Source organism: Papaver somniferum, chromosome 10 (genome assembly GCF_003573695.1).
Source record: "Papaver somniferum cultivar HN1 chromosome 10, ASM357369v1, whole genome shotgun sequence".
Lineage (NCBI taxonomy): Eukaryota > Viridiplantae > Streptophyta > Magnoliopsida > Ranunculales > Papaveraceae > Papaver > Papaver somniferum.
Genome location: NC_039367.1, coordinates 134,159,792 through 134,175,185, shown reverse-complemented (window position 1 = coordinate 134,175,185; position 15,394 = coordinate 134,159,792). Strand labels below are relative to the sequence as shown.

The window sequence follows — 15,394 nt, the reverse complement described above, 5'->3', positions numbered from 1 at the left end:
TGCAAGTTTCTCTTCCAACAAAAAGTACTTTTGATAAATATTATCACATTCAAGTGACTTCATAAGTAGGTTTTCCTCAGAATCCTTGAGGATCGATTCGGTAGAACGATTCGAAAAATAAACACCTGCATAACATCTTCTCAATTTCTTGTTTTCTCGACAGAGAGGAGTCAGAAGAGGTGTGACATGAGAAGTTTTAATCTTCTTCATATTCCACGAATCCAAAAACTTAACATACTCCGAGACTTCCTCATCAACATCTCTATCAATATCTGAATCACCTTCATCAGAAAGTTCATCCAACTGTTCTTCTAGGAGAGTTTCCCAATCAACAGTTTTTACATCAAGAGAATGTTTGGATATTGACTTAGATGTGACAGTTCTCTCAGGTGATCCAATCTTTTAGAATCATCTGGTAATTTCTGAACTGGTACGTTATTAGAGATAGACTCGCCCATAATCAGATCGCTACAAACACAGACTTATAAGGTCTTTAACATGTTTGCTTGCTCTGATACCAATTGAAAAGGCGGGGGTCTAAAAACACCACCCAATATTTCAATTAGCAATCTGTATGGACGAACTCCGAAACACTTTGCCAGAGAATCAACTAGACAGTCAGACTCAATCTAGATAGAAAGTATCTCAAGGAGTTATTATATCAATCTCTCGGTTTGATCTTTACTCAAGCAAATAGACATCTGAGAGTCTTTATCAAAGAGAGAAAACTTGGATGGTACCAAAGACCCATGTCCAAGGATCAATCAACTACAATCAACAACCAAAGGTTGGATTAGAAAAGTTGATGATCACGAACGCACAACCTGTATTATTTCAATTATATAAAATATAATGCGGAAAAGAAATAACACAGACACTAGAAGTTTTGTTAACGAGGAAACCGCAAATGCAAAAATCCCCGGGACCTAGTCCAGATTGGATACACACTATATTAAGCCGCTACAGATACTAGCCTACAACAAACTAACTTCGAACTGGACTATAGTTGAACCCCAATCAGTCTCCCACCGATCCAAGGTACAGTTGTACTCCTACGCCTCTGATCCCAGCAGGATACTACGCACTTGATTCCCTTAGCTGATCTCACCCACAACCAAGAGTTGTTGTAACCCAAAATCACAGACTTGATAATAAACAAATCTGTCTCACACAGAAAAGTCTATAAGAGGATAAATCTGTCTCCCACAGATAAACCCTAGGTTTTGTTCCCTCTTTAGATATAAAATCAAGGTAACAAGAACCAATTGATAATCCGGTCTTATATTCCCGAACAACAGCCTAGATTAATCAATCACCTCTCTACAATCCTTCCTGACTACACAAGCGGATTGTCAAGGAATCACAAACAGTGAGACTGAGATGTTTGTGACTTCTTTATCTTGCCTATCGGAGAACTCTCACGATCTCAAGCCAATCAATCGATTGTACTCGTACGATAGAAGATGCCAGATCAGATCACACAACTACGATAAAGTAGTATCGGTCTGGCTTCACAATCCCAATGAAGTCTTTAAGTCGTTAACCTGATTTTAGAGAAGAAAATCAAAGGTTAATGGAGATCGACTCTAGCGGGCGCACTAGTAGCACACAGACGTGTGGGGATTAGTTATGCACAATGCTAGATATCTCCTTTATATAGCCTTCAAATCAGGGTTTTGCCTTAGTTACAAAGCAATCCATATTCACCATTAGATGAAAACCTGATTTAGATTCAAGCTAATATTTCTCAACCGTTAGATCGAAAACTTAGCTTGTCACACACACTTGGGTAGACGTTTACTGGGTTCGTGAAAACCATGCCCAAACGTGTACGTGTATGTTGGTTCAACATAGTAACCCAAAAGGTTAACCATATGAGCATTTCATATTAACCTTGTTCTTCACCATAACTAGTTCAATTGACTCAAATGAGCTAGTTACAGAGTTGTTCAATTGCTATGAGATCTTATGTAACTACACAAGACACAATTGAAACAAAGATGATTCGATTCGTTTGAGTCGGCTCATGAACATTATAGCCACGGTTTGCATAAAGAATTCCTTAGTAATTTAATGTTTCATGTTCAGAGCACATCTTTAGATTATAACCTCTTAAGTTCACAAACAAGTTCGCGGACTTAAGTTAATCGGTTGAGTTTTCCAAACTCAGCAGAAATTCTCGGGATGAGAACTTCCGCCAGTTCGCGGACTTAGCACACAAACGAGTTTTGGAAAATCCCAGCAAAAATTCTCGGTCGAGAACTTCCGACAGTTCGCGCACTTGGCAAGCTAATTCCACAATCCTCCCGATTTCTCTTGATCAACAAAGTTCGAAAACTTCGGTTCAAGGAATACATGGTTATGTAATCTAAACTCTCATTTCAATCATTGAGACATTCTCAGAGGACGCTATGTAGCCGTTATTCACAGAACGATTCACGTCAGAGCAATTCTCAAAGTGATTGAAACTCTTCATGACTTTCGTCACTAGGTGAAGATAAACTTGATCAAAGCGAAACGCTATACCAACACACGAATTCGAGATAAAAGATAAGCAATGAATGCTCAGCTCGAAATGTCAAATGTGTATGATCTAGTCTATATTGCATACGACTTTTGTCTCATAAGAAGTAGGAGATAGAAGAGATAGACTTTTGAGTGATAGATAAGTTCAAGTCTCCACATACCTTTTTGTTGATGAAGTTCCACGGTTCCCTGTATATATCTTCGTCGTTGTATGATGAATCGCCATGAAGTACTTGAGCTCAACTACACTTTTTTATCCTAGTCCGAGACTTAACTATGTAGGCTAGAAATCAAGACTTATAGTTTTGATCACTAACATTGACAAACATGCTTGAGATAGCAACACATGAGAGGTTGAACGAGATATGATCTAACAGAGTAATAGGTGGTGAGTATTGTTGAATAATTTCTAGAGAGTCACATTATTCAAATACCTTGGTGTCTTTGAATTCTGTGCCGCGATCGCTTCTAATTTTATTTAGTTTGTGACCTTGTTCATTCTGGATTCTATTAACAATAATCTTGAACTCATTGAGAGTTTCATTCTTGTGATCCAAAAATGCCACCCAGGTGAATCTAGTATAATCATCTACCATAACCAAAGCATACTTCTTCCTAGCCACTGTAGATTGTTGAATTGGGCCGAAAAGATCTATATGAATTAAATCAAGTGGAGCTTTGGTGAGAATATTTCAGGATGATTTGTGTGGAACTTTCGTTTATTTACCCTTTTGACAGGCACCACATACACCTTCAACCTTAGCAGTAATTTTGGGAACGCCTCTAACAAGTTCTTTGTTAATGATCTTAGCTAGAAGGCGATAATTGATGTGACCAAAACGCTCATGCCAAAGGTGTGTAGATTCAACCTTAGCCAAATTGCAACAATTACTGAACTGAGTATCTAGAAGATAACAATTATTTTTGCCACGTGATCCTTGAAAAATCATTTTTCCAGACTTGTCGACAATTTCACATCCTTTATCATTGAAGATAACCTTATGGCCCTTGTCACAGATTTGACTAATAGAAAGAAGATTAGCAGTCATGCCTTTAACGTATACGACATCATGAATTTCAGGAGCGCCAAGCAATTTGATCGTCCCTTTCTTGCTTATGTAACAACAACTTCCATCTCCAAAAGTTACAGGTCCACCATCAAAATATCTGGAGTTGATAAACCATGAGAGATCTCCAGTCATGTGCCTGCTACACCCACTATCAAGGAACCATTGAAAGAGTGATGTTGACTTTAGAGAAAAAGCTCCCATACTAGCACTACTAACCATTTTAGGCTTTCTTGTTAGTATTGAATGTCTTTTAAGAGATGACAAAAGTTGAATAGCTTTCTTATGAAAATCACTAGCGACCTTTAGTCTTCTCTTGAAGGACACACACACATGTTGAAAGTGATTGTGGGAACCACAAAACAAACATGTACCAACATCATAAACCTTGTTCGAAGAGTTCTGAGCACTGTCAGGTTTCACAAAGTCTAGACCTTTCATATCACCTGACATACGGAAATTCTTCAAAGAAGAATTAGAGTTGTCATTTAAAATCTTTGAAAAAGACTTTACAGACTTCAAATCCTTAAGCTTCGCAATTTCTGCAGCAAGATCAGAATTGATCTGGATTTGTTTGTCTAACTTTTTTGAAGATCAACAACTTCATCAGAGAAATATCGAGGTTTAGGTTTTTTGATATAACCTTCGCAATAAGATTCATCAATTTCTCTTATCCATCGAAATTTTTCTAGACACAAGAACTTCATGAGTTTCTTTAAATCAGGATTCTCAACCTTTTCGATGGTTTCTAGAACACACTCGACGTTGAGTTTACACATTTCTGGTGAAGTGTTTTCAGAGACAATATTGTCCATCATCAGATCGCTACAAACACATACTTGTAAGGTCTTTAATGTGTTTGCCTGCTCTGATACCAATTGAAAATGTGGGGGTCTAACAACCACACCCAACAATTCGTTTGGAAATCTGAAAAGACTTACTCCAACACACTTTCTAGAGAATCAACTAGACAGTCAGACTCAATCTAGAATAAAGTATATGAAAGACTTTAATATCTCTAACTCTTAATTCAATCTGCAATCAGCAAATAAAAATCTGCGAGCCCGATAGAATATAAGAGGAGTTAACTTGAACGCTACCAAAGACCAATGTTCAAGTGTCAATCAATGTAAATCAACAACAAAAGGTTGTATATTCTAATTGATTGATCTTAACGCGCAACCTATGATATTTCAATTATATAACAAAATATAATGCGGAAAAGAAATAACACAGACACCATAATTTTGTTAACGAGGAAACCGCAAATGCATAAAAACCCCGGGACCTAGTCCAGATTGAACACCATACTGTATTAAGCCGCTACAGACACTAGCCTACTACCAATTAACTTTGGACTGGACTGTAGTTGAACCCTAATCAATCTCACACTGATTCAAGGTACAGTTGCGCTCCTTACGTCTCTGATCCCAACAGGATACTACGCACTTGATTCCCTTAGACGATCTCACCCACAACTAAGAGTTGCTACGACCCAAAGTCGAAGACTTGATAAACAAATCTGTCTCACATAGAAAAGTCTATAGGATTGAGTAAATCTGTCTCCCACAGAAATACCCAAGAGTTTTTCTTCCGTCTTTTGATAAATCAAGGTGAACAGGAACCAATTAATAAACCGGAATTATATTCCCGAAGAACAGCATAGTATTATCAATCACCTCACAATAAACTTAATCGACTAGCGAAACATGTTATTGTGGAATCACAAACGATGATACAAAGGTGTTTGTGATTACTTTTCTATCTTGCCTATCGGAGATATAAATCTCAAGCCAATTTTACAATTCCACCCAATCACGATAGAAACAGCAAGATCAGATCATGCAACTATAAAGAGAATAGTTGGGTATGGCTTCACAATCCCAATGAAGTCTTCAAGTCGTTGACCTACAGGGTCTCGAGAAGAAACCTAAGGTTAAAGGAGAATCGACTCAAGTTATGCAACTAGTAACACACATGAGGTGTGGGGATTAGGTTTCCCAGTTGCTAGAGTTCTCCTTTATATAGTTTTTCAAATAAGGGTTTGCAATCCAAGTTACCTTGGTAACAAACTATTCAATAATCATCGTTAGATGAAAAACCTGATTCAACCAAGCTAATATCTTTCAACCGTTCAATCGAACTTAGCTTGTTACACACAAATGAAATGTACCCTCATTTAGGTTTATGTAACCGTACCTAAACGTGTATACCATGTTGGTTCACAAATAGTTAACCGAGGTTAGCCATATGATTACTCTCATATCAACCTTATTCATCTTAACCATAACTAGTTCAAATGACTCAAATGAAACTAGTTAAAGAGTTGTTCAATTGATACAAGAACACAATTGAAGCAAAATCGGTTTGATTCCCTCGAATCAATACATGAACATTATTGCCACGGTTTGCAAAGATTGCATTCTTTATTGATAAATGTTTTAGGTTCATGTACAACCGATTTGATAAAGTAACCAGCTTTAGTATGCGTACGGGTATGCGTACTTAAGCAACCGGATTTGAGTTGGTATAGTTTCCAAACTCAGCAGAAATTTTCGGTTCGAAAACTTCCGCCAGTAATTCCCAAACTCAACAGTTAAGAGCTTGTTAATTCCCAAACTCAACAGAATTTTTCGGTTGGAAAACTTCCGCGAGTATGCGTATGGGTACGCATACTTAACCTGTCTTCTTCACCAATTTCGTATACACACATATGCGTACTCTTGGTTCCCGGTTTATGGATTTATACACTAATGTGCGAACACACTATATATGCTTATATCCAAAGATGGTTACATAGTCTCAATTCTTCATTTCAATCATTGAAACATTCTTCTATAATGATAATAGACGTTTTCACACACTATTAACATCAAAGCAATTTTCAAGATATTGAAATAATCATTATCAAAACATTCCAAGTCTTACACCAAATGATTGTATCACACAAACCATGTAAGATGTTACTCGGAAATTTTCTCATGATATAAGATGAACTTGGTCGAAGCGAAAGCTTACCGACACATATTTCGAGAAATGTGTAAGTGAGATATACTCAGCTCGAAATCTCAAATGTGTATAGAGAAAACTATATCGTAACACGACTTATGTCTCAATATAGGATATAAAGTAGAAATAGACTTTCCAAGTGATAGATGAGTTTAACGCTCCACATACCTTTTGTCGATGAAGTTCCACAAGCTCTCCTTAGTAGTTCTTCGTCTTCAAGTGATAAGAGCCGTGAAGTCTAATCTCAACTACACAAACTATGTCCTAGTCCGAGACATCTATAAATAGGCTAGAAATCAAGACTTATAGTTTTGATCACTAACATTGATAAACATGTTTGAGATAGCAACGCATGCGAGTTCGACCGAGCAGTGTTCTAACAATTTGGAAATGGCTTGGTACGATATTTTGTTTTTTACATCCAAGATCTTTAGAGGATATGTTGTCATTGGCAGAGCACGTCCTGCAATCAAAGAAATGTGGAAAATTGCATCTTTTATAACAATGAAAAAGATTTGGTTCCAAAGAAACAGATGTGTGTATGATAAAGATAAAGTTAATGTAAAGGTCATCCAAGATATAATTGTGAAGCTTACTGCAGAATGTGAAATCAGAATGAAGGCACACATATGGAATACATCATATGATTTACAAGTTTTAAATTTTTTTGGATTGAAGTGCAAACATATTAGAACATCCAAAATACATGCAATCTTCTTCAATCTACCACAAATGGGACAAATTCTGCTATGCTGTGATGGTGCTTCTCAAGGAAATCCAGGTGCAGCTGGATATGGATTTATTGCCAGAAACAGTGAAGGAGAATGCATAGTATCAATTGCAGGTGGATTGGGGATAGCTACAAACTATTATGTTGAAGTTCTAGCTATTCTATGTGCTGGAGAACGGGCCATACACAGAGGATATACTCATCTGATTTTTACATCAGATTCACAGGAAGTTATTGAAGCTTTTAAATCTCATAGAATCCTTTGGTTTTCTATTAATAGATGGAGGAGAATCTGTACAAGTGTTGAAGATCTGAAACTATGTCACAGCTACAGAGAAATCAATTTCTCAGCTGACACTTTAGCTAAGAAAGGCTCAAGACTGAGACAAGGAGAGTAAGTTGTATACAATTCAAGACCACCTTTTTTACTCCAAATAGAAAATGAGAACCAAGCCTACTATAGATTCATTTAGGATGTGAAAACATAAAAAGGAGTGTAATAGTTTTAACTCTGTTTTTTTTTTTTTTTTTTTTTTTTTTTTTTTTTTTTTTTTTTTATTTTTTTTTATTTTTTTTTATTTGGTTCCCTCTTTTGTAATTTTGAAAATATTTGGTTATTAATAAAAATTATTATTGAGTAAAAAAAAAGAATACCAGCGATCCCCATGAGGAACTAGCCAAGGGAGCCGAAGCGGGGGGCCGATTATGTCGCAAGGGGTGCAAGCTAACTCTACCTTCTATGTCAATATTACGCCATCGGGGACTCGAACCTGGGACCTCCTGGAGCGCGTCAAACCTTTGAGAAAATTCAGATTCTTAACTCACACGGTTATTTGGGAAAAAATACATCAGGTAGACCATTCCTTTAATGATATTACGACTATTAAGATGTTGCTAAAAATACCTGGCTTATTAAGTAGATATTTACATTTAATATTATTCGTTCCATTTATGGGAAACAAAATATGGTATTTATATAGAATCAGTTTCATGAATAATTTTCTTAATATGGTTTCCACTAAAGAAAAAAAACGGTTTATACTCTTATACTTGTGGGAAATGGTGTTAGAGCATTGCTCGGTCGAACTCACAAGTGTTGTTATCTCAAGATTGTTGTCAAAACTATATCTTGATTTCTAGTCTACATTTAGTCAGTTTCGGATTAGGATAGAAGTGTGTAGTTGAGATTCGGATATCACTGTGTTCTACCGTTTGAAGGCGAAAATCAATATGGGCATTGTAGAACTTCAACATCAAAAGGTAAGTGAAGACTGAACCACATATATCTCATGTTTTCACCTTTCTATCTATGAGACATTGTCGCATGACTAAATTAGACAGTACATGCATAACAGAAATTTTGAGTGAACTTTATCTTGAATATTGTTCTCGAAATATGACTATTTATGCTTAAGAACATTTGTTCATACTTGATGAATTTGGTTAAAAACAATTTATTGTTCGTAAAATAAATCATGATTCAGGATGTTATTCAAGAATGTTTCGAATTGATTATTAAAGATATACAACACTACTGTTAATCTGGATACATGACAGTATGCATACCAGTTCATATATGGGAGAAATGTTACAAGTCCGGAGCCGCAATACATGTACCCAGTACATGTACCGGTGTAGATATAGTTCGATAGAAACTTTGTGATACGCATACCCGGTATCCATACCACAAAAAGTTTGTGACTCGTAAACCATGAACGGTGCGCATACCCATTATGCAAACTGTAAAAGATCTGTTGGTTTTACTACCGAAAACGGTACGCATACCCGGTATGCAAACCATAAAAGATCTGTGAGTTCCTGAACTTGTTATTTTTGTTAGAGCATAGCTCGGTTGAACCCACCAAGCGTTGGTATGTCAAGTTTAGTTGTCATATTTTAGTGAGTCAAAACTCATCTAAGAGTCGCCTGATTATTTACTAGAGACATTTCGTTTAGGTTAGACTAGAGTATAGGAATTTTGAGACATACAAGTATTACTCGAAGACCCGAAGAATGTGAAGAAGCAACGAGCTACAACGATGACATCATCCTTTCTCTTTAGGTTAGTAATATTGACTTTATTTTTTTCATTCCTAACGTATCTTTCGAATCGTGCTATATTGAAAGCATAACTGCGAAGCTGTGTATAGGTATATTACTCTAGTAGTGAGACATAATCACATGATCATAGTTTTAGGGAATTAGACTACGAGGTATAACGCTTATCTTTTGAACTTCATAGATATAACATCGACATAATCTTATGAATGTTGTTATGATTATGCGTATGGGTAAAGGTGAAGATTTCATCCTAGGAAACAATGTTTTACATTTGTTTAAAGGAAGTACATTCATGAACCTGTTTTATGAATCGAAAGGGAAATCGCTAGGCTTATTGGTACGACTATTCATTGCAAATCTTTGGATTACCAATATGTGTGAGATGGTAGAACCGATCATAACTTTGTTATGTATCTTGGTACAACTAATCACAATGCCTGGATTATGATTTGGTATGACTAGTTTTGATTAATTAGTGTAACCAATCTTAAGTAATCACCTGAGATGGTATGATTGATATTTGTAAATGGTGTGACCGATCCTAGTAATTGGTGTGACCGATCACAGAGAAGTTGTGTAATCGATCCTTATAATTGGTGTAACCGGTCCTAGTAATTGGTGTAACCGATCCTGGTAATTGGTGTAACCGATCCTAGTGACTGGTGTGACCGATCACAAGCAATACCATGTGTATATGGTAACCGGTCCTGGTAATTGATGTAACCGATCCTGGTAACTGATGTAACCGATCCTGGTAACTTGTGTGACCGATCACAAGTGTTCCATATTAGGGTATAACCGATCCCAGTGATTGGTAGAACCCATTGAACCCATGGATGTGATTTGATACTTGATCAATCACATAGTTGTCTTAGAATACAGATGAACCAATTGTAAACTTGTTTGGAAGTGTGGTATAATCGATTCCAAGATTGTAAATATGAAAGAGGATTTACAAAGAAGAGATGTCAACATTCTTTGAACAACTATAGTAACTCTTATCTTTTATTGTTCAAAGATATTCCTTAGTACTCAAGGAGATCTTGTTCCGAAATAAATTAAGAATCTTTTAATTAAGGTTATTAGTTTTATATGCTTTAACTACCAGCAATTAAATGCATATCTCTAGAGAATAAAAATTAGTAATGTGCATTTACTAATTGGAGATTTTCTATTGAGAGATTTCGGGAAATATTGGACAAAACATTTACTGGGATTATGAAAACCTAATGGGCATTTACTGCATATCTTGAGAATACTTTCGGTTTTGGAAATTCCTTGGTTTCCATACATCCTTAGTCTATAAACACCTAAGTTTGCATTTCTAGCAAAATATCCTAAGATCCAGACAAAATTCATCTTTTTGTTGTTTCTGGTGGAGCCGTATAATCGGAGAGGAAAGTACCATAATTAGGTGAAATCTCTTACGACCGCTCGTTTAAAGACTTCTGTGGGATCAATAAGCTCTACGAGTACCGTTGGTGGGAAACTAGATAATTGTAGTATTATTAGTTTTCGATTGATTTGATTGACTAACGGTTGTTGAAACTTTGATTGCACCTGGTTTGTTTCTTCCTGAGAATCTTCTCTCTTCTGATATTAGATTCACTCAAACTAGATCGAAGTATCGACGAGATCTTTAAAATTGTTTGTATATCTAAAGACATCTTGTGATAATCCATTGTTAACAGACTCTGTTCTGTGTGTGATTGATCACAAGATATTCAAGCGGTGTTGTGCAGGTTTAATTGAAGATTAAAGAAGATTTGAAGACGAAGAAGATTTCTTATTGGTTTCTCATATCTCCGTGTTGCACAAACCTTGATCGGCTGGGATCCAACTAGAATCGGATTTATTCGATTGATTAGTTGTGTGATATCGGCATTCATAATATATCTCTTTGAGATTTATTTGGATTGAGTGCGAACCTAAACTCTGCTACTTTGGTAGTTGTTGGATAGATTGATCTAACCAAGCAAAGGAGTTTATTAGATTAAACGTAAGAGCCTTTGCATATTACTTGAGATATCTTATATTAAAGAATCAATAGAGTTGTTACCAAACAGATTTGTTGTTCCTTTATTGTTTGGAATACGATCTAAAGAAATTGTTCCAGTGCGTGCACTCATCGAAGTCGGAAGCGCAGGGATACTGAGGAAACTAAGTGAACTAGGGTTAGTTGCTTGGTCTCAACTATACGAAGTTGGTTTAGATTTTGTATAGCGGCTTAATTCTGAGAGTATTCAATTCTAGACTAGGTCCTGAGATTTTTCTGCATTTGCGGTTTCCTCGTCAAAAAAATCTTGATGTGTCTTTTACTTTTCTATTTCCGCAATAATAATTGTTTATTATAATTAGAAGTAAAATACACAAACGTTAACTCCGCTTTACTTGATAGTGATCATATAGAGTTTGGTTAAGTCCGAACCTATTATCAAGCAATCACACTTTCGTACTCGTATTTTCTCGGATCTCGTATCCATAGACAATCACACAAAGTGTGAATACAGATTTGTAGTATTGTCTAGACTTTGTCCATAGACAATCATTTTCGGTAAGAGGACTTATAGGTGGATATTTTAAATATTATGGTGTATTTGGGTACCCTCGTCTTTTTAATTAGTGTCAGAGAAGGAAAACACGAAAAGATCTGACAATCTGTGTTTGGTGTTATCCAACCTATAAGACTGGAATCTAAAAATGGTTTTTATAGAACCTGAGAATGATTCAGTTAACGTAAAGCAAGACATCAAGAGTTTTGAATTAACACTTGATGATGACATCTATGAATCAATATCTGAAGACCTTCATGAAATCATCTCAAGAGAATCTACTAGACAAGTTAATCTTGTTAATGATGTAGAAACCGATGACAACTGGAAAGTATGTCTACAAAAGGGGTTGGATGAAATTTCCGATGATGATGATTCAGATTTTGAACGAGATGTAAAAGAGGATATCTCAGAATACTCTAAACTACTGGATCCTTTGAAAAACAAAAAACTGAGAACTTCGGATTTTCTTGGTGTTATGACTCCTCTTTGTCGTGAGAACAAGAAACTAAAGAAGATTTTTCAAGGATATTGTATTGGTTACCACACTAATGATTCTCTTCTTAAAGATCGTACATACGAGCTACATTCTAAGAAATTAGAATGTGAAAATCTTCGAAGAAATCTCTTTTTATCAGAAAAGAAACTTGTTGAATCTGAAGCAAAGGTTAATTCTCAACAAAAGAGTTTAGAAGAGAAAGAAGGTGAATATCTCTCACGAGAAAAACGCCTTGAGGCTGATCTAACTAGTGCTCTTGACAAAATCAATACGTTGGAAGAAGAAAATTTGTACTTGAAAAAGTTCAATGATAGCACAAACAATTTATCCTCATTTTTAGAAGCGGGGATATTTCATGGAGATACATGAGGATTGGGATATTGTAAGGAATCAAGTGTTTCCAACGATAAGAATGAGAAAAAATTTGTTAAAGCTAAAAATTCTTCTACACCAGAGGCTTCCACTGATGCCAAAGGTGCTCCTATTTCTTGTAAAGAAGAAAAGCCTGTAAAACCTAAGAATTGTGTTCAACCGAAAGCAACAACGTTGAAGAAGAAGAAGAAAAAGAAGAAAAATCTTCGAGCTCCAAGGAAAGAGGATCCACAAAAAGGTAACATTAAAACTCAGTATTCGTATGTTACTAAGCATTGTTATTATTGTGGTAATAAAGGAAACTTGCAATGGGGATGCAAAGTTCGTAAGATGCAAGATGCACTTTCTTTTGTATCAAACGAATTGGTTAAGTTTGCTCCCCAAAATAACTCAGATCTTTATTGTCCTAAGTTTATGCAAAAGAATTATTACAATGATAGTTCAAATTTTACCTATCGCTCGACAAGGTCATCTCATAAAATACCCGAATATAGAAAGAGAGATGACTTTGTAAATGCGAAGACAAGATCTGATGTTCATAATTGGAGAAAGGATGTTTCGCAGTGTATCCGAAAGGGAAATGGTCCTAATTGTATGAAGGAGAATGCCGCTCCTGCGAAAAACCATCTCTAAATTGATCCCGAAGTCCTCCATAGCCAAATAGGGACCAAAGATTAGTCACAAGAATGACACTCAATTGATTAATATTGAGAAACTTCTTGAAAGACTAAATAAAGACATCATGTTGTCTAAAGTCTCTTGTACTAGTGAACGTTGTGATAATGATACTCTTCATCACAAGTCAAAAAGGAAAAACAAGAGATGGAAAAAGAGAAAACAAATCAAGGAAGAGGTCAAGAGTGATTCTGTCTTAGTCCCTTGTGACAAAGATGATAAGTCTCAAATGAACACAACCTAGTTGTGTTGGAATGTGCATGCTCACCTTTGTGATCAATTTTATGAAGGGTTGGGAAGCACATGAAACTGAGCACATGACTTCTCCATTAGTATATGACTAATTAACATCTTCAGGAAGATTTTTCTCTTCTATACTCATACCTTCTCTGTCTATTTTTAAGCTTTTGATAGAAACGGTAATTTTGAGTTTATGATGTTGATATCTACTGATCATATATGTGTAGCTCTTGTTTTTATGGTTAAAACGATCCAAAAATCACTGAATTCGGACATTGTATGCAAAAGTTATGTCTAAAACAGTTTTGTGTTGGATTCATGTTGTAACCAGTCCTGGTAATTGGTGTGACCGGTCACAAATAATCACCATAACCGTTCCTAGTGATTGGTGCGGTTGGTCCATACGAAGGAGTGTAAAATTGTTTTGCCCATAACTTCTTCGTCCGAACTCGGAATGACCTCATTCTTTTTGTGTTGGTTTCAAAATTCAATTTCCTACAAGATTGAGGTAATTGCAATACTTGAGTTTCTAGTGAATATTTATGGTGTATTGCATTTGAGTTTATGGGATAAATCATTGTGTTCCAGTCTCATATATTGGCTCACTTCCTTATGGTTAGTGACTTTTGAGTATAGCCGATATTTGGATCATATCTTAGTGATTGCTATATAAAAATCATAAGAAAGTTATGATGTTGTATCTCATATGTAAGTCACATATACTAGTGTTTGTTTATGTTCTATAAACCAAATATTTGGTATACATATGAGAACTCTGGGTTTATGGGATGTTTGATTTATGTTTTTATTAACCTTAATATTCGATCTCATATGGTGTAACCATAACCCTTATGGTTTGTGTGACTTTTTGATTTAGCGGGATTAAGTTCTAGCCAATGTTGGTAGGCTTTATCAAAGGATCATAAGGTGTTCCAATTGAAACTCATATGTGAAAAGTCACAATATCTTGAATCAATTTGTGTTTAGCATAAACATACGTGTTTCGGGTTTTCAACTTTTGCTATTGGCACGCATTAGTTAAAAACCAATTCAAACTTTCTCTAGCAAAGGTTACTCTCGCTGTTGTTCTTTTGTTGCGAGAAGATGACAACATACTGCGGGAGAGTTCTTATGTGAACTTGCGCTTAATGATATATCTTTCTGGGGAGAATAAGATGTGAAACCTGAGGTAACAAATTTGTTAGTTAATCGTTTTCCTGTTTAAGAAAAGCCTGTTTATGTTGCATATATTTTGCTTTTGCTTAACAAAATTTCTGTACAATTGACATATTCCATTATGATGTGTATGGATGTGTGTGTGTGATTCAATTATTTCCGGTTAAGAAAAACTGTATCAATTTATTTGGCATATTGTTTGGTATCTTCTTTATTGTTGGGTATCAAGTGTTTTTTGCTTAACGAAATTTCGGTGCAATTGCGGTGCTATAATGTCTATGTTTGTTTCAATTGCTTCCAGTTAAGAAAATAATTGTGCAAGTCTATTATTTTGGTTTGTATGTATTATTTATGGATTAACAAAATATGGGATCATTTGTTTAGTCCATTTCGATTCCAGATAAGAGAAACTAAGTTAATTATGATCTTAGTTAGACTTATCAAATTGAAGGATTCGATTATTCAAGTCTAATCGAATGCCTTGACA

The 15,394-nt window shown here is 35.6% G+C and overlaps 1 protein-coding gene across 1 annotated transcript; it reads left to right on the top strand.

Annotated features, from left to right (window-relative positions):
* The first annotated feature begins 6,992 nt into the window (after positions 1 to 6,992).
* Positions 6,993 to 7,730, top strand: LOC113316230. The gene has a single exon (XM_026564448.1). It carries the CDS (start codon positions 6,993 to 6,995, stop codon positions 7,728 to 7,730), a length of 738 nt encoding a protein of 245 aa, XP_026420233.1.
* The last annotated feature ends 7,664 nt before the right edge of the window (positions 7,731 to 15,394 follow it).